This window comes from Herpailurus yagouaroundi, unplaced genomic scaffold, assembly GCF_014898765.1.
Source record: "Herpailurus yagouaroundi ecotype Mexico unplaced genomic scaffold, PumYag 161, whole genome shotgun sequence".
Lineage (NCBI taxonomy): Eukaryota > Metazoa > Chordata > Mammalia > Carnivora > Felidae > Herpailurus > Herpailurus yagouaroundi.
Genome location: NW_024412402.1, coordinates 21,955,557 through 21,976,007, shown reverse-complemented (window position 1 = coordinate 21,976,007; position 20,451 = coordinate 21,955,557). Strand labels below are relative to the sequence as shown.

At 42.9% G+C, this 20,451-nt stretch overlaps 1 protein-coding gene across 10 annotated transcripts in view; it reads left to right on the top strand.

Annotated features, from left to right (window-relative positions):
- SNX19 (sorting nexin 19) overlaps positions 1 to 14,591 on the top strand; it is a 47,171-nt gene extending 32,580 nt beyond the window's left edge. For 2 of the 10 annotated variants that reach the window (XM_040483559.1, XM_040483553.1), the window contains exons 9-11: positions 2,688 to 2,872; positions 4,001 to 4,088; positions 5,003 to 6,558. In XM_040483559.1, the coding sequence (XP_040339493.1) occupies positions 2,688 to 2,872; positions 4,001 to 4,088; positions 5,003 to 5,135 (406 nt within the window). In that variant the 3' untranslated portion in view covers positions 5,136 to 6,558. Of the gene's footprint in view, positions 1 to 2,687; positions 2,873 to 3,005; positions 3,249 to 4,000; positions 4,089 to 5,002; positions 6,559 to 9,549 lie in introns of those variants that run through there. The other 8 variants (XR_005793007.1, XM_040483556.1, XM_040483555.1 and 5 more) reach the window with 8 other exon arrangements.
- Positions 14,592 to 20,451: the final 5,860 nt, after the last annotated feature.

Below are 20,451 nucleotides of genomic sequence, written 5' to 3'. Positions count from 1 at the left end.
ATGAAAGGTTTCGCTGCCCTGCCTCTTTTCCATGGGCTATCTGGGGCTAGGAAATGAAACATGGCTAACCCTAGATGTCCAGGAGAAAGCCTGTTTTCTTAGAGGAAGAGAGGTAGGAGGAACCTGGGCAAGAGGAGAATCTTGAAAAGGGTGAATGTTTAAATCTGCGTGGTACAAGTGTGTGTGGTTGGTGTCTTTTACCTTCAGGGTATGAAGAAGCCTGAGGGTAAGAGAAACCACAGCACCTTGCAGGTAGAAGCCACTTTGTACATTACATTCCTCTTTTTAGACATGCAGTTTGTTTCGTTTCCACCAATTTGTACAAGTCCTATACTTTCTCATATTCCTTACATTCCTGGGAATAACTTGTTGATCACTTCTGTGCCTCAGGGTTTATAGTGCTTGACAGTTTCTTTATCAGCAGTTGACATTTACTTGGAGACCTTAGTTCTCTTTGTCAGTTCCACTTAGCTCCCACAACTTGAGTTGACTCACTGACTCATCCTCATCATCAAGGGCCTTATTTTTACTTTTCCCTACTTTGTTTCTCCTTCCCAACATTCCCATTTAGGGTTTGATAAGTTGTAGTTCTATAGATTTGTATACATTTATACACTCATTTTGCCATGTGCCAAAATTTGTTTTGCACCCAGCGGGTATGCTTGAGTCACGAAGTCACAATGGAAGAGAACAAAAAGGACATCCTTGCCATAATGCAGTGGTGCAAGGGCCTGTTCCTATCAGGTGAATTAAGGTTAATTCAAAACAATCAGACTCCTATATTGTAAGACGTGCCCAGAAGATGACCGAGGTCCCCAGATTTACTGTTCAGTATTCTGCTCTAAGAAGGGTTGAGCAGATGCTGAGATAGATACCTTTGAAGAGTGGAGTCACAGGCATCGCTGGCCCCAGAGAACAAGAATAAGGGTACACTGGCTTATGTGCAAATGGGAATGAGAAGCTGAGCTAGAACTAATTCCAGGCAAAGGTTTCTGGTTTAAGATTCTCCTGGCTTTTTTGGAGGACTTCAAGATTTTGGTTTTCACTCCAATGAAACCAGTTGCTCAGATGAGACCCTAGTGCACATCATTCACCTTAGCAGAAGTCACACAAGTATTTGTGGCCTGAGGTGAAGAACGAGAGTTGGGTCACTTGATTCCCTGCAGATAATCTGATCAGGCCATTGCATACACCTCCCTTTGCTGACCCTTTTCTATAAACAGGAACAGAAATTCTTGCTACTGGATCCCTTTCATCAGGCGTCTTAGGCTCGCTGAATGAAAAGCCCTATAAAAAGGAGATGCAGCCTAATAATATCAAATACGACCGTGATGGCTATTTTGGGCAAGAGCAGCTTTGTGCCGCTCTTGATCTCCATTGGTGTCTGCCATTCCTGCCCTGCCATTACCTTTCAGACTTCCTATTCTTAGAATCATTTGTGAGCCCTCGGCTTGGGGGATTGCAGCCCCCAAGGCTGGAATGCCTAGCTTGAGTGGAATGCAGACTGTCTGGCAGAGTGGAGGTTAAATAAAGTTTGCCTTGGCAGCCCCCTCTGCTCTTGGATGGGCGACAAGTAACTCGGGTATAGGAGAAATGGCATGAGCTGCCATGTGGTGCAGGACCAAATAGAGTAGAAGTGGTTGATGGTCCATCCGTTAGAATCATAGCCTTGTCAGGCTCAGCCCTGCTCCATACTGAGGAGACTTGGCAGGCTTGAACCTCAGCTAGTAACCATATTGCTCTGAAGAAATGCAGGAACAAATAAAGAATAAGGGTGAAATGACTGCAGGAACTGCAGATTTAGTATGTTTGCCCCCTGAGAGTTATTGCCTCATTTTTGAATGTGAGATAAAGGGGGAAATTTTCATTGTAATAAGAACTATCACTAGTCAATCAACAGGCCTTTCTTGAGCACCAGGACACTGTGGGAAACTTTTTAAAAGTATAAGACATATAGAAATCTTGTGGTGCTTATACTTTAGTTGGAAAAGTAAAGCTGTAAGCACATGAGAAAATAATTTATATTCTAGAGTAAATTATTAGTTCCAAATCTGTACTGTAGAACTAAGTGCTGAAGGAAGTCTAAGAGGAAAGAGAATGCTTCTAGCTGGAATGGTCAAGAAAAATTTTGTGGAGGAAGGTGGGGTTAAGCAGGTCTTGCTAGGATGGCAGACTTGTACTGGAAAGAAGAGGGCCTTGTCAGTGAGCAGACTGTTACAAGCAAAAGATGGATGTAGGACACTCTTAGAACAGCTCATGGGTCCATGAAGAGCCTGGATGTGCCACACCCTGGATGTGGACAGGGTGGCAAAGGAGAGGGATTTATCTAAAATCACCAAACCCTTAGCTGGAAAGGCAGCATGTGCACATTGCTGAGAAATGACAGAACTTCCCACTAGAAGACAGTTAGAAAGCTCCAGCCCTGCCAGATACTGGGGCCCTCCTAGTGCTCTGTTCTGTGCAACCTCTAATACAACATGCAGTTCCTATCGGGCACACAGTAAATAACAGTATTATTACTATTACTCATCTTCAAAGTCTGTGGTGCCGAGTTATTAAATTGGCTGGGTTTCATTTGTGAGAGTTGCCACTGCCTTCGCTTTGCTCTGTGCTGATTGCTCACATGATTCACATCTTTCTGCAGTCCTTCCTTCAAATTTATCTGACCATTCACTCTTCCACCACAGGTGGCTGGAGGTGCAAGTGGCTAATCTAACATGTCCACAACGCTGGGTGCAGTACCTCCGACTTCTTCAGGAGTCCATCTGGCCTGGTGGGGTTTTGCCTAAGTATCCACGGCCTGTAAGGACCCAGGAGCAGAAAGTGGCTGCTGAAAAACAGGCTTTGCAGAGCCTGATGGGAATCCTGCCAGGTAATTGGATGATGAAATAAGTTATACTGATGATTAGTCCTTTCTCATCTGGCTTTGCCACCATTACCCCACACCCCTTCCCATTTTTAAAAGGGCTTAAATGTGATTAGACTATTGACCCACCATTTCTCAGGCCAACAGGAAAATGATCGAGGTCGCAATTCTTTTATCCCTCATTCAAGTGATGCTGAGGGAATAGAAGGAATCACTGAGACCACACCGTAAATAGTAGGTGAGAATCCTGCAGATACTTGAGATAATAACAGCTCTGCCTACACCACAGAGTCAGGTCTCAGAACTGTTCCCACCAGATGAAGACCTCAGGTTCTCTGCCAATTCATGGTTTTTGGATTAGGGAAGAAAATGATATGTGCCATAGAAGCTTGGCCTTGATAAGTTGGGGTCATTGAATAAAGTACCTGGTTATTAGCAGTAGATAAAAACAAACTCTGGAGAGGACTTTTTTTCCTTTACTTTCTATGGACTTTTAGAAGGCAGGAAAGGCAGTTTGTTGCCTGTCGCTGTGCTGTGGTAACCAGGGTACAGTAATAAACTCTTAACTCTTAAAACAATTTTATATACTCTATTAACCTCTACTCTCCACCCTAAACTGTTACATCAGAAGTACCTGCACTTTAGGGGTGCCTGGGTGGCTCAGTAGTTTGAGTGTCTGCCTGTTGATTTCGGCACAGGTTATGATCCCAGGGTCGTAGGATCAAGCCCCACATCGGGCTCCATGCTGAGAGTGGAGCCTGCTTAAGATTCTCTCTCTCTCTGTCTGTGTCTCTCTCTCTCTCTCTCTCTCTCTCTCTCTCTCTCTGTCTCTCTCTCTGTCTGCCCCTCCCCTACTCATGCATATGCTCTATCTCTCTCTCTCTCTTACAAGAAAAAAAAAAAAATCCCGCACTTTAATGATTGGTTACAGAATTATTTCTTGAGGCCCATTCTTATTTAAACACTTGAGAAACATTTCTCTTAGCTTTTCCCTGTTCTAGTTTGACTATGTAGTTCAGAAGTTTGCCAGAAATACCTACTTTGAATAAAGATGGCAGATATCATGAGATAATCTACTTAGAATCTAAGGCTTCCACGGTAGCACTGAAACCACATCTGCTTTTTCCTCTTCAGATATTGTAGTAGAAATCCTGGGGGTGAACAAATGCCAGCTGAGCTGGAGTCTAGTCTTGGAGTCACTACAGCAACCCATCATCAACAGGTAGGCTGAAGGCGTATGTATACTCAGCATCACCACAGCTGAAGCCATCTCTGGTCTCAGAGGTGTCCACGATTTCTAAGTGTGCAACCCACATTGAGAAGAATAGAACTGCAGTCTTTGTTTGCCCTGGGCCCTGACTGCAGGGTGTGATGTCCAGATCCACACATATTAAGAAAAACCTACACTGACAGCTTCATATGTCACTGACAGGTCATATAATTTCCAGCTCTACATTCAAGGCTGCACAGCAAAGCTGAATAGTATTACAATCAGGAATTGTCTTTGCTTAATATGAAGTAGACAAGATAATAAGGTTTGGCTCTGATAAAGGGACCAGAAATATTGGGTGAATACTCCTAGAATAATCCAGAAGAGGTAGGTATTTCCCTGGCTGGTGCCTTGGGATATAGTGCTTCTGAAAAGTATTTAGGACTTCCAGTCCTTTCTCAAACCCTGTCCCAAAGCAGACTGCATCAATTAACTGTCACTACTTAAGGGCCCTGGCTTTTGCTTCATTGCCTGTAAGGTCACCCATAGATCTATGATGATTAATTATGAGAAACAGCCATAGTCAGAAGCTCTGAAAATTCCTAGTAAGTTGATATCACAAATATTTTCCCTACTTCACAGTTTTTCAGAGTAGTGCTGATCTGCTAATGCAGCTATATAAATAAATGTGGAGTTTCCTAAAATCTAGTCTCAAGTTCTATTTCTACCTCTCTTGCAGTCATAACCTTTATTCGCAAACTTTTATTTCATGGCGGAGGCTTCATCAAGCTATTGAAATTTAGAGTTCACTAAGAATATCAGTAATGGGCAAGGAGGGGAAGGGAGAATAAATGTCATAAACAGGGATCTGGTGTCTGTTGACCGAGCCAGACCCTCCTCTAAGTTGTTTTGTCCATTTGTTTCAGGCATTTGATTTACTGCCTTTGGGACATCATCCTGGAATTCTTGGATCTCAGTGCCTCTGTTGAGGAGTCTACCGTAACCACCTCTGCCTCAGATACCCCAGGCAACCCCAGGAGAATGGGTGTCTCCCCTTAGCCATAGGTTATTTGCTCATTCTTTGAAGGCTAGGAAAGGAGAGTTGTTCTCCCACCCCATGACCAGTCAGGAAACCTGTGCTCTCTGAAACTGGGCTGTAACTCAGAAGGGGCACAGTTCTTCCCTAGCTCTACTCCATTTGTAGCAGGTGATGGGAGAAATATGTACCAATCACATGCGTATCCATTTCCATACCTTTTTTTGTAATGTTTGGATTGTTACTAGTGGAAAAGGAATCCGTGAGGTAGAAGAATGAGCCCCTTTTGCCTCCTCTTTGCCCTCCTTCCTAAGGTTGTTTGACAGGAGCCTGGCCCTGTATATATATGTTCCTAATCCATTAACACAAGTTGTAGATAGACCAAGAGAAAACTGGTAACCAGATTTCTTGGAGGAGTAGACAATCTTCTAGAGCTCTCTGTTCCCACTAAGAAACTGAAAATTCATTCAGGTCCACCCTTGAAAGCCAGATCCTCTGAGTTCTATCTAGTTTCTCAACAATTCCAGAAGAAGGAGGGAAAACATTTCTCAAGAGACTTTTTGCTGATGGGCTATTTCCCAACACATCAGTCCTAGGGAGGATATCATTGAAGGCTGCTTCCATGGGTGGCTACACTTTTCCTGTTCAGAAGACTTCAAAGTGGACTGCTAAAGCTTCTGGGTAGATCCACCCCACCCTCCACACCCTTTCCTGAAAGGAGTTGCATCAGATTTTATTTATTAGCTTTCCTCCTAACCCCTCTCCGAGAACAGTTGAGTTTTGGCCTTTGTGAACTTCTCTCTGTCTTCCTTCAGCAGAATCATATGGCAAGTTGCTTAGTCAGCCCAGTGCTTCCAAAGGGAAGGGAAAGGTTTGCTCCTGCTCTGTGCCTGGGAATGTGCCCAAAGAGGAGGGAACCCAGGGGAAGTACAGGGCTTCTCTTTTCACAGGTAGGGGACTTTTTCACAGGCAGGGGACTTTTAACTTGAACCGATAATATTAGCAAACCTGCAATGGATTGATTACCACAAAATGCTTTAAACAGGAAGTACTGTTCTTTAAGATTATAATTAGCCTTTAGGAACACTTGAAGATGGAGGCAAAGGTACTATATCAGACACTAGTGTCTTAGAAGAATGGAACAATTAAGAGAAATTGGTAGGAAAGAGGCAGACAGAAAGTCACAAGGGAAGTACTATACATTAAATTCATGTGAGTAGCTGACAGGGTTTAAGGGGGTCACTAGGAGACCTTTGCCCACCCCCCCCATCCCTTTAGCTTTGCACTTGCCTATTAGTGCCCTGCTGTCACTGAATTATGGATCCTCCCATTTAGAAGGGGATCTTGGGGTAAGACAGCAAGGAGATGGATCTAGAACAAGTGTCAGGTTCCCTTAGACTCTGAAGTAGATGATGTACACAAAATTAAAGTGGTTTATGGGAGAAAGTTGTGTAATCTTTTACTTTTTTTTTTTTCAAATACCCCTTGGGAGGCTTTTACCTATAAAATGTGTTCTGCTGTAATCAGAAGGCTTTAGTTAGGCTATTATTGCCTAAGGACAAGGAGATGAATGAGATCATGTCTCATGGCACCTTCTAGCCTTAAAATTTGATTGTTACAGCGACTTTATGGCTCCAAAACTTCTTTCGCCCTGGACATTCACAGGCAGAAAGAACTCCGCATTTCTAGCTTTAGTAATTACGTATTTTCAGGATTACAGGGGTTCCAGTCTCACATATTGAAGTGGATCCTTCACCTTTTTCAACTATAGGGCCAGATGCTCTTTGGGATAGGTACAGGTGGCCAGCTCATTTCTGCTACCCTTCTCTCTTCATACTTTACCCTCACAGGTACTTAGCCACCTATATTGCTTGGAATCTCTGCTACTAGTTCTGGCTCAGATGTCATACAAAGCCAGTCCATAAGCTGACACACCATAAAATCCTTGTGGCTGTAACATCTAAGGAATCTTTTGACACTGCCATTGTATTTCATTTTACGGAAGAGATCCCATCCCTGTTTTCTATGTCCCAAAACATGAATTGTCTTCAGATCGTCCTGCCCAGAAGGGAAATAATGGATATCACCAAGGAAATAATCAAAGCCCATCTGATCTTGAAATAACCTGTCAAGTTTGGGTAGAAGGGACAGACTGCAAGGGAGATCAGCATTTGGGAGAGAGCCACAGGTATCAGGAAAAGTTGCTGTTGGCTGAATGATAAAAGGCAATGAAAAATTGGGTCTGCACTAACCCAGAACATTCCTGAATTTTCTTTTGCCCTACCCAGCACGTTCATTTCCAGTTGCTCCTAATACCCAACAGCAGTTGTTAGGTTCTGGGTGGAGTAAAATATGTATAAACATGGTCCCTGGCTATATGAGTCAGGATGCTTTGGACTGAAAGGAAACTAATAGGAAAATTTATTTTCTTCCATAAGATCAGTACCTGAGTAGGTAAGCCACAGGGATTGATGGATTCAGCAACTCTGACCCCATAAAGGGCCCAGAATATTCCCATCTTTTCTGCCACCATAAACATGTTTTTTCTGTTCTCAGACTGCCTGCCTTCATGGTTGCTGCAGTTTGGGGCATCACATTCATACATAAAATGTGAAAGAACAGGGGCACCTCTTCCATCTGTTTTCTTTTCTTTTCTTTTCTTTTCTTTTTTTTAACATTTATTTATTTTTGAGAGAGCACAAGTCAAGGAGGGGCAGAGAGAGAAGGAGACACAATCCCAAGCAGGCTCCAGTCTCTGAGCTGTCAGCACAGAGCTTGACCAGGGCTCAAACTCACAAACTGTGAGATCATGAGCTGATCCAAGGTTGGATGCTCAACTATCTGAGCCACCCAGGCACCCCCATGTTTTCTTTTAAAGAATGAAGAAACCTTTTCCCAGAAGTCCTTCAAGAATGCTCATGACTCACTGGCCAGAACTGTTCACCCTGAGCCAGTCCACGGTCACTGAAAATGGCATTACCTGGTTGGCTTGCAATAGTATTTACCCCACCAGAGAGGAGATCACCCCCCAGGAAAGTTAATACCTAAAAAAAACCATTAGATGTTAGCAAGGAAGAAACGGAGAATGTGTGTTAATAGTATTCTATCATCTGTTACAACATCAACAAACCCCCATGGCACTAAAAATATATAGTACCAAGTAAGAGAGAATATTTGCTGAAGGCACCACTTGGAGCACTTCATCTACATTAACTTATTTAATCAACCTTGTAAAGTAGGTTCTGTTATATGTCCCCATTTTATAGATGAGGAACACAAGGCACAGAGAGATTGTGAGTTGCCCAGTCACTTGCAAGGAAATGGCAGAGCCTAGATACAGATCTTGCCAGTCTACCCTCAACCCTACACGCATAACCATTACACTAGTCTATGTTTCTTTTTACAAAGCAAAATAAGACCAGGTTCTCACTTTTAAGGAGCTTACAATCTAGTAAAGAAGTGTGCAAACTTTTCGGTAAAGGAGCAGAGAATGAATACAGGCTTTGTGGCCATATGGTGGTCTCTTTTGCAACTACTGAGCTCTTCCATTGTAGCACAAAAGCAGCCATAGACAATACATACAGAAATGACTGTGGCTATGTTCCAACAAAACTTTATTTACAAAAACAGGTAGCTGACCAGATGTGGCCCATGAGTCATTTGCAGACCTCCTGTCTAATGAGTTAGAACAGTGCTTATCAAACTTCAATGTCCGTGTGATTCAGCTGGGATCTTGTCAAAGAATATGCTACATTTTTAACAAGCTCCCCAATATATGCCATTGAGAATGTGGATCTTCTACCACATGCTGAGTATCAAGGGATTAGAACATGGGCAACTCTTCATCGAGTGTGATTAATCCACTACTAAATATTTAGGAAGGGCACTTAATTGAGAGTGGAGGACCAAGGAAAGCCTGAGATAATAATATCTGAATTGACTCCTGAAAGATTCATGAGAATTAGCCAGTGAAAACATGGGGAAGGTGTCCAGATGGAGGGAACAATGTGTGCAAAGACAGTCATCACAGGAAGACAAATAACATGATCCCGTGTATCCAAGGTACCTAGAGTGGTCAGCCTCACAGAAACAGTAGAAATGTGGTTGTCGGGGACTAGAGAGGAGGATGGGGAGTGTGTAATGGGTACGGGGTGTTAGTGTTAGAAAATGAAAAGTCCTGGGGATCTGGTTTACAACAGTATCAGTTGATGTGACACTACTGAGCTGTACACTGAAAGTGGGTAAGATGGCAAATTTTACATTATGTGTGTTTTACTACAATCAAGAAATTTAAAGTTAAAGCCATGGAGAGCTACAAGTGGCACAGCACAGTGGGAGCGCAGGCTGCGGGGAGGGAAATGGAGAGAGGGGGTGCTGGGAGAGGGCCTGTCTAGTGTGACATGCTCAGGAACCTGGTGCTGTTCTCCCTCTACACAGTGGGGAATTGTTGAGGAATCTTCCAGAGGAGTATTTCTCATCAAAATTAACAGTTCCTGCTTACGGGACACATGGTGGTATAAAAGGTAAACAGCCTTTCTTAGTCCTGCCCCTTGGATTTGACCCCTGTCTCCGTCACCTTCTGACCCTCCTTAATTTCTTCGAGTCTGTTCCTACTCTTTCTTACATATAAGGTGGCTTCAGGATCTATAGAGTATAATGAGCTGAAGTGACAACAGCCTGACTGAAACCTAGCTCTGTCACTTAATCAACTGTGAAGATGTGGTCAGGTAACTTAGCTTCACTGAGACTTAAATTTCTCTCTCAGAAAAAGGGACAAATACAACCATTTTGAGAAGTGAATTGTAAGAACAAACTTTATAAAACACAAGAGCTATGCTATAGAAACATCAGTGGTGTTATTATCCTGCTGTCCTGCTGTCTGAGGGACAGTTGGAGATGCCTTGCTTCACATACCATGGAGCCACACTGTCCTCTAGCAAGCCTCAGTTCCCCAGCCCTCTAAGAACCTGGTCTTCTTTGCACTGGGGCAATATGTGTTTTCCCAGGAGGAGGAAAGGAAGGTTAGCCAACCCTGCTGGATGCAAATGGGAATGGGAACCAACCAGGGGCAGGAGTGGTTAATTGGGGAGGAAAGGAAACCATGATGCTTTTGTAGTTAAAGGCCCAACTGGGCAAGCTCTTCCATTACTTGGCATCTCCATTTCCTTTCCACTGAGAGTGCCAGAAATAACAGGGCAGTAGTTGCTTTCACTGCCTTTGTGGACAAGAGAATGAAACCATTGCAGGGGGAATTTCTGCTAACAAACCCCCACCATTCTGTGGTGTAAAGGATGAGAAATGCTACACACAGCAGTGTTTCTCAGAAGACAGCCAATAAGGGGAGACTACCCCAAATACTACTTCCATAGCCTAAGACTTGTCCAGTATTTATTACACAAAGACATCACTGGCCTGTTTAAAAAAGAAAGAAAAAAAAAAAAATGTTGAGCAAGTGAAAATCATCAGAGCTGTTTTCCTGTAGTGACCTAACAGCAACAGGGTTGGAAGCCGGGGCAATGCTGATTTGGCGGAGGAAATGCGGGCACTGACAGCCACCTTGGCAGATACACTGTGCTATTCTCAGACTTGCCGAGCCTTCTTGCCGCCTCCCTACATCTCTCACCTGTCTCTGGTCTGAGAATGCACTTGAACTCTGCTTTCTTGGAAATGAAAAGAAGCATGCAGCTGTATCCAGAGAACTCCTGTCTGATGTCTGTTCCACATGGCAAAATCTGTTTTCTCTCCACATCTTGACTCTTCAAACCTTACCTACAAGTGCTTCTGTAGAAGTCACTAGCACACTGTTTCTGGGATGTGGAAGTTTGGGAAGGAAAAAAATAATATCAGTATCAGGATCCAAACTTAGAACTAACATTTCTTTAAGTGACAATTATCTACTCGTTTTAACTCAAAATAGACCTCCTTGTTACCAGAATTTGTTTAGGAACTGCAAGCTAATTGTAGTATTAGGGTGTTGTAATGATTAAGAAGGTCAGTCTGTGTCAGATATCTAAATTCCTACTTTGGCTTTTTTTTTCCCCCTTCCCCTTATGTTCCGTATGACTGTTGCAGCCTATTATTATGAGCAATGGAGAGCTATAGCTATAATTGTACTTTCAGACACTTGCATTCATCAATGAGGGCAAAGGCCAAACAAGATTAACCCACAAGTCTGTGATTGCAAAGAAAGGCTCTAGTATGTCTGCAGAAGCTGTGACTTCTCTGTTCTGGGTTGCCTTGGATTTGGGCATCTTCAAGCTCAGGTGATTGGCCCTTTTGCCTGTGCACCGTTGTTGGAGAATCATCCTGCCCCAGTAGCATCAGAAAGATTAGCAAAGATTTAGCAAAATGTCTGCATTTCATATCTTGCCTTTAGGGAGGATTGACCTTATTAAGAAAAAAAAAAAAAACTTAAAAAGTCCTTCTGGAATTTACATTCTTTACCAATACTAACATGGAGTCCAAATTCAAACTAATGGCAAGCCAGTTCCTTTCCAGCTTCCTGTACTTGTGGCAAAAGTTTGCCTCCTGTCATCTGTAAACACAAATGATTCAAGAATACTGAGGGTACCTTTCATTAAGGCTTCATATGGCTCTGGGAGAGTCACGTGGGCTTGGTTGGCAATAGGACTTCTGCTGGGAAAGAGAATGTATTATGGAGATGGTTTCGCAGAAGGTTGGATGAGATGGCTTCCCAGAAATCTAGGGGCCTGCATCCTGTTCTCTCCAGCTTCTGTCCTTTGGCCCTGTTCTTTCATCCAGCTGTGCATAGGTGGGCACCCTCTGTCAAGGCCAATTCAAGTTTCACCTTCTCCAAGGAGCTTTATCTGATTGTGCCAATCAAAATTCTTTCTCCTTCTGAGTTACTTACACTTCTCAATGTGATCAAGGTCAATGTGCATTTTATGGGGTCCTCAGTAAGAGATGAATTCTTCAAGGGCAAGAAACATATATCCATTTTATTCCCATTATATCCCTATGCTTCAGCCTCCCCATAGGTAGTGCATAATAGATACAAAATAATAAATACTGAGGCTTATTTAACTAAAGAAGATTATGCTTGTAATACTTTTAGAAGGTAAAATATATTAATAAATTAAAGAGTTTACTGGGCACAGAGATGTGAGAGAGGGACAAAGGGGAAGCACATTTTCATTTTTCTGACCTTATATCTTTATTCAATAGCAAATATAAAATGAAAGAAGTTGGTTTTTATATTTCCCATGCCAAAATCCACACAGTTTTATAACAGTACTGTTTGCAGTCTATGTGGACCATAAGGTGCTAAAACTGTAACCTTTTTAAAGAAAATTAGTCCCGATTTGAAGATATTTTTAAAATCCTCCAGTCACAAAAGTACAAAACATACCCTGTCTACTTTCTAGTCCCCACCTTCACCTACTGGATCAGAAAACAAAACAAACAATCACAGGAAATATTCTCAACTCTTTCCTGCCCCAGACACAAATTTGTAAGAAAACAATTACCATGAAGAGAACGATTGGTTTGCTACCTGACTGCTCTAAAATAATCTTGGAAATCCTTTGGTCCCAGATTTAAAATTCTTTACTTCAGACCTTCTCTAACAGCATATCTAAGCCATGTCTAAGATCCTACAAGGAAAACTCTTCAAAGACAAAGTAATAACCTTGAAGAAAAGAAAGGATAGCATAAATTCCTCGTTCTTACAGGTGTTTGCTATCTTCCCCACCACATTTCCTGCTGCAACTATTTGCCCAAACACAACAGATCAAAACTAGGCAGCTGCCATAGGAATGAAAACCAAGGAATCTAAGACATCTGGATTAACGGCAAGACAACATGTTGGCCCTGAGGGGATAAAATCACCTGCTGTTTTGGGGGCCCCAGAAAGGGCCTCCAGGCCATGATTTGAAAGAGGGCAACAGCAGGTAAAGGAGCACAGGAGGAAGAAGTTCAGTCTGAGAATTAAAACAATGATGTATTTCATGAAAAGAAGGAAACTCTAGACAATATAGTGCTTGGGTCATATATTATCTTAGACTAGGTCTGCATAAAAAGGATCCCATCTGTATGGAATGAAGTTCATTCTGGTGCCAGTTAACATTTGCACAACACATGATGTGGAATAGTCTCTGGAGCCAAGATTGGTTCTGTATCCACCCAGGGGCAGGTTGGTCACTCTCCAGTGTAAACCTCCTTGGGATTAACCACTTATTCCAGTGTTGTGCACTGCATAATTAATACCAGATCAGTTCCAGACAGCTTTGTACATCCTGCATATGGATGAAGACCCAAAAAAATTTTTTGGTGATCTGTTTGGATGAGATAGAGAAAGGTGTTGTTCTAATGTTTGAAGCAGAAGTCATCCCCATGTACAGGGGTTTACCTTGCACAGATGGGGGCTCGTGGGTGGCATGTGACATTTACCAGGAAGGAGCTTGTCTGGACAAGTAAGAGAGGTGATAAGTGTGCATGTGTGGATACAGAAGTAACGTCTGAGGCATTAATGCTTGAAGAGCAGGGCTATACACCTTCTTTTAGCAATCTGGAGAGGATTGAGGCAAGAGCTTGTGTTTCAGCAAGGTTTTGGATATGGAAGAATGCCCACTGTTGGGGTGGAATGACCTGAGTTATAAGATTAGAGTTTCTGTGGATTTTTCCCATGTAATAGAAATTTTTTTTTTCTTCTAGTTTCGTTCATAGCAGGCAGCATTGGACCAATAGTTTGCCTAAGCCTATTTCTTCTCTATATTATTTCTGAAACCCTTTTCTTAAACACTAAAGTAAATAACAAGAAAAAACAAGAAACCTTTTCAAAAAACTTCATATTTCTGTCATTTCTCTTTATTGTGTGTGCAGCTCCAAAGCTGCTTTTCCTCATCTTTAATTTTTTTTCCTATGTCAGCTTACCAATCTTCATGGGTTTGACTTGGCTGCCCCACTAGTCCAGTTGTCTTTTTGATAAATTAATATGGACAGCAACTTAAGGTTCCATGGAAATCTTAAACATGATATTTCTTATACTTGACTCACAGTCGATATTCTAGGAGGAAGATTGCCCTACTGTCCCCTCCTGTGAAATCAGAATAACCACCAATCCTGAAATTAAACATTTTGATAAATTCTTTCCATGTCCCAAGCTGTTCGTACAATGTTATGGACTAAATGTTTGTGTCTTCCCAAAATTCATATGTTGAAGCCCTAGTCCCCAATGTGATGGTATTAGGAGGTGGAGCCTTTGGGAAGTAATTAGATTTAGATCAGGTAATGAGGGTGGTGCCCCATGATGGGATTAGTGCCCTTACATGAAGAAAAGACAACACAGTTTTCTCTTTCCTCATGCACATGAAGAACAGGTCATGTGAGCACATAGTGAGAAGATGGGACACCTGCAAACCAAGAGCAGAGGCTTTAGAAGGAAACCCACCTGTGGGCACCTTGATCTTGGACTTCCAGCCTCCAGAACCGTGAGAAATAAATTGCTATTGTTCAAGTCACCCAGTGTGTGGTATTTTCTTATGGCAGCTCAAGCTAAGATACAAAACTAAACAGTTTAGTCATGTAAATCTCTTACCCTGATTTTAAGTCCAGATTCTGAGACTCAAGAGAATTTAGGGACTTTCTGAACCCTCCATGGAAAATCTGTTGTAAAAACTGTTCAGGCGCTAAAAAATATAAAAACTGCCTCTGAGTATATTGCTAAAGCTCTCCTCTCCCTCAAATTACCTCTATGAGCTTTCCCTCCTGGAGAAACTTTCTGAAAACTAGTGACTAAGTGCTCAGATGGGAAGGAGGATAGGTGAAAGGCAAAACACTATTGCTAATTGCATCTGTTGTTCATAGTACTATATGCCTTTTACCTACCCACACTGATAAGCAATATGTAAGAAAGAAGCTCCTTTTCAAAAAATAAAATGTAATTAAAAGTTTCTCTTAAGTTGGCTGGACTCAGCACAACTTGCTTGAAACATACCCAGCTAGCTTCATTGAGAAGCACCTAAAATGTCCATTCTAACCTGTGCCTTATCAGATGGCTGCCTGTCTTCCTAACTGAGCTGTAAACCCCTTGAAGCTGATTGTCATGTTTATTACAGTCTCTCCAGCATTAAGCATTACACCATGGCACCTCCCTATTTTCTCCTTATGCTGTCATCTCATAGATTCTCAGAAAGCTTGTCAAGTTCCTCTGTCCTCTCCACATAAGCTTGTGACAGACTTTGCCTGTACACAGTTGCTTGATCCATAAATGAACTTGGCAGCCTTCTTGTGTCAATGAGTAACAGTTTTCTTTCCTTCTGGTAGTCTTGGAATCCTTATTGCCATCTGGCAATTTTCTTTCCATCTTCCTACACACAAAATAGAGCAAAACCCACTTGACTAACCCAAGTTCCATGTAAGCAAAGGTGGGGCCCTTGGCCTGTGTCTGGCCCCGACCTCCCCTCTGCCATCAAAGTATACCAACTTCTCAGTTTGATACCAGAGAGGGTATCTTGTGTGAATTTTGTAGTGGCAGCAGGCTTCATCTGAACCTTGGGGACTCCTGTGGGCCTGTTGCCATGGTAACCAGCCACCACCTGACTCTAACACCCTTTAAGACTGTCTGATCTGAGGTGGAAATGTCCCAAGAAGCAGACCCCACACTGACAGCTCTTAAACACATGACCCATCTCATAAGCACATAGCCAGCTGGAACTTCTTGGTTGCTGGGGCGAAGGAGCCTCTTTATCACCACAGGAGGAATCAGATGAATTCTGGGCTCAAAAAAGGGTTTTGCTTTTTCCCCCCTAACAGACATACTCTCCAATCCCCAACCTAGCTTGCGGTGAAAGGGCTTCCCCCCTTTCTTATTACATTATGCGTTGTTCAAAATGCTGAGCAAAAGTGGGAGGGAGCCATAACACTAAAGGATTTGAAGTATCTTCCTGTCTGTGGGGGAAGTCTCTGCCCTCAGTGTGGGAAAAGAGAAGGCAGAGAAGGAGGGGAGCAGAAAGTCAGCCTCCTGGGATGCATTGTTGTAATTGATTGTTTCAGCTCACAGGAACACACAGCACCATAAATGGGAGCAGATTTCAATCTTAAAGGGCAGTACTCCTTCCCACAGGAAAACAGGTGATTAATAGTATCCATGAGGCCCATATAGATGGTGCCTGTTCAACTCTTCAGGCATGTAAAGGCAGAGAAATAAACATTCCAAAGATTAGCTTTAAAAAACGACCACTTCATTCTTTGGAATTGTCACAAGGGCATGATATGGACCTTGAACAAATTCCCAATCACCCCAAACTCAGGCAAAGAGAAGCAACAAAATGGGAAGGAACATATTTGGGCATTGAAAGAGCTGGCTTCTAGTCATGGTCACAGTGATCTTGGACAAATCTCTTTACTTTCCTGGACTGATGTTTCTTTCCTCCATACAGAAAGGTTGGACTGGATAATAGGTGATACCCTGTTCAGCTCTGCAACATCCATTAGACAGCATAGGCTGTCTTCCAGTTTGAGACCAGTTTCTGGAACAGTGATGATGCTTTCTAAATGGTTTTTCATGAAAATGAATGAATGATTATATTTCATCTTGACTTTTATCTCAATAGAGATTTTCTTTCACTTCATTTGGGTCTCAATTTGAGGAAGGAAGGAAGGAAGGAAGGAAGGAAGAAGGAAGGAAGAAAGGAGGGAGGGAGGAAGGAAGGAAAGAAGGAAGGAAGGAAGGAAGGAAGGAGGGAAGGAAAGAAGGAAGGAAGAAAGGGAGGAAGGAGGGAGGGAAGGAAGGAAGGAAGGAAGGAAGGAAGGAAGGAAGGAAGGAAGGAAGGAAGGAGGGAAGGAAGGAAGGAAGCTTTGACATACTCTTTCTGAGAGGAATGTCTTGCCTTTCTCTGGGCCCTAGGATACAAAGTTTGCATCCTACATTTTCCATCTTTAAGCCTGCCAACATTAAATTGTTTAAGAATACCATACAGATTTAAGGAAAAACTACATCCCCAAATTTTCAAGGAATCCAAAGACCTATTCATCTCCAATCAACATTTCTTAGGATCATCAAAGTACACCATTTCGTTTTTCATTTTCCAGATTATTTTCTGTGAACCATCTCATTTTATCTTCTCATTATTCCTTTGAGGGATGTAATACTTGACACATATATAGGACTTTCTAAATCACAAAGTATTTCATATACAATATCTTATTTAGATCTTGAAAATCACTTTTTAAGATACTTTGGGAAGTTATTGGCATCCCCATTTTACTGAAGAGGAAGCTGAAATACACAGAGTTTGTCTCTTGCCCAAGATTCTGCCCATGTTTTCAGGAGGCAAAAGAACCAGGATTAAGAAAATGGCTCTGCTAGTAGACGTCCAGGTGAGAATCCTAGCTCTGCCACTGATTAGCTCTGTGTCTGTAGGTAAATTATTTAAAATCTTCATGCCTCAGTTTCCTCATCTATTAAATTGGAATAATAATGGTACTTTCATCACAAAAACTGGATGGGGGAAGGGACTAAATGAGTTAATGCATTTAGATGCTTAGAAGAACTTCTAGCACACAAAGCATCTTAATTGTTTGTCATCATTGGCAAAACCAAGACTAGAACTTGGGTCTTCCAACTTTTAGCTCAGTGAAGTTTCTGCTGCCCTACACCAATATTATCCTTATTATACAGAAGAAAACCTAAAGCTGACAACGTTTAAGTGCAAATCTCATCCAGAGCCTCTCTTAAACAGAGAGGTCTAGAACTAATGTCTCCTGGACTCTGTTTAGTCCTTCCACCGTTAAACCACGCTGCCCTCCACTGCTCTTAAGTTTTTAAAAGTTATAAACCAACCACTCTCATGCAATACTACTGACAGCCTGAAGGCAGACTCTCCCACTCCTCTGGGGAAAGGATCTTCTACCTTCAGTCTTAAGAGATCAAAGGGTTTCGGAATGCTCACTACAATGGGAGCATGCTCACTACTACCTCTAGGCCTTTTCTGGGATAGTCTCTCTTCTTTCCCTTCCAACTGTAGTTATCCTCAATACCAGATGATTCAATATTTGACCATTTTTGGCTTTCTGAGAACAAGTGTTGTTTTTTCATATTTTCATTATATACTCCTTGAGAGTGCAGACTATGTTGCATGCAGGCTTGTACTCTCTGTTGCATATGGCAAAATGCTCAGTCAATAGCAGGTACATAAACAGATCTTGATTCGTGAATTGATTGTTTGATGGACTGATAGTGTACCCTTCCAGTGGTTGGCAATTGTCCTAACCTCTTTGTTGCAAATTGAGGATGATCAGAGAATTGCTTGGATGGCATTTAATACCACAGTGACTGAGCAAGGGTTTTCTGTGGAGGGAGGAGCAGGGGCTGGGGAGGGGAGAGAGTTCCCCTTTGCTCTCACCTGGGCTGGCTTCCACAAAGCCTCAGAACCAGGCCCATGCCACTGTCTGACTGCACATTTTGTATATGGAAGACACAGACCTGAACCAGGGCTTGCCCTCTTGTCCACAGTCTAGACCCCTCATAGCACACCCAGACCAGACGTGACCTTGCTCTACAGTTAAAAACAAGTGAAAGTCATCTGCCAGGGTCACTTGGCACCAAAGTCCTGTGACAGAAGGGGCTCCACTTAAAGGGCAGCACAAATCCAGGGCATTAAAATAACCTGAATGGTGTCATTTTCTGATCAAATGCCTTTCCCTGTCGGGTTTGTGATTTTTGAGCCTGAGAATGTCCCCTCAAGGCTCAGGTTTCTCTGCTGTCACACTGGTCTCAGGCCTGGAATGTGAGTACTGGCCGTGGAGGTCTGATGTAGCTATGTCACAATCCCAAAATGGAGAGACATTATCTCATAGACAGTGGCAGCAAGCAGGCACCAGTTTGCTGCTGGCAGGCATGGTCAGAATCTGGCCCCGTGAGTATTTCTCACCCACGGTTCTCAGTGGACACACAATTTGAGGTCCAAGATGCCAATCTATGCACTAGTAAATTAGGGTCTTGCAAAGCTTCTCATCCAGGAGTAAACCCAGGAAAACATAAGCTGAGGTACAGAGAGGCTCATTTTTGTTATAAGTCCTGTTGGTTTGTAGGAGGGTGATCCCTGGTGGTGAGGCCCTGGAGTACCTGAAAGGCTTGGTCAGAATGCAGAGAGCAGCAATTCGCTAGGTGAAAGGGTACTCAAGGCAGGCCTAAGCTGCCATCCTTACTTTCCTGGGCCTGCGAGGGCAGGATTGCTGACCACAGGGCAGGTGGGGCCTGGTGGCCTATGAGGTAACCATCCCTTTCAACACTTGGAGAGGATGAGGCCCCAAGGGGAAACCATTTCCCCTCTCATAGAGTAATAAAGGCCATCAGAGTCATAACTACTTTGATCGTGAACTATCTTTAGGGATGAAGAGAAACACCTTCCTACCCAGCCTTAGAAAGGGGGGGTCCTTTTCCCATTGGTAGCCTGTTCACCCACTTACTTCCTATGGCTCTGCGCTGCGACTTTTGTTACAACCAAGCCATTTTCCAAACAAGCCCTGCATGCTCCTGCCTCTTCCTGTTGCTCATTCCTTCCTGGACTAAAGAGTCTTCCTCTTCTTAGTCCACCTTTTCTTCCAGGTGCACACTTGATTGATTCCTCCTGCTGAGTGAGGCGTCTGAGTGCTGCAGCCTCCAGTCTCTGGGGCTCCTTCAGAACCAATGTCTATTCCTTTCACGTGACCCTTGGCACACACCAGCTTCCCAGTCCCTTACCATCATGCATGAGGGTTAGAGCATGTTTGTTGGAAGGCCCTTCAGCACAGAGGCTGTGTTTTATCTCTCAGAATTTCCCATGCCTAGCAGAGGGCTCACAGCATTGACTCTTAAGAATGTATGACCTCTCCAATGGCTTCCCATCACACTTAGCAACAAAACCTAAGATAGAAGCCAGCAATATAGCCTCATGTCCTAATTTCCCCATTTCTTTACCTTCCTCCAACACACTGGGCATGTTAGCATCAGGCCTTTGCACTTGCTCTCCCTTCTGCCTGGCATACTTTCCCTGGACCTCCAGGTGGCCACCTCTCTGTCCAAAGGCCACTTTCTCAGAGAGGACTTTCCTGGCCACCATGTCTAAAAGATAGCACTCCTCATCCCATATGCCTTGTCTTGCCTTATTCTTCATCACAGCACCTAATTACTGACTGACATAATATTAGTATAGTATAGTATAGTATAGTACATTACACTATGTATTTTTTTTTATTGTGTGGTCCCCATAAGAATGCAAGTTCCATGAGGGCCAAGACCTGACTTTATTCACAGCTTGTTCTCAGTACCTACGGTGGTATCAGGAATATTGTAGGTATTCAATACTTGTTGACCAAATGGATGGGAAAATGAATGAG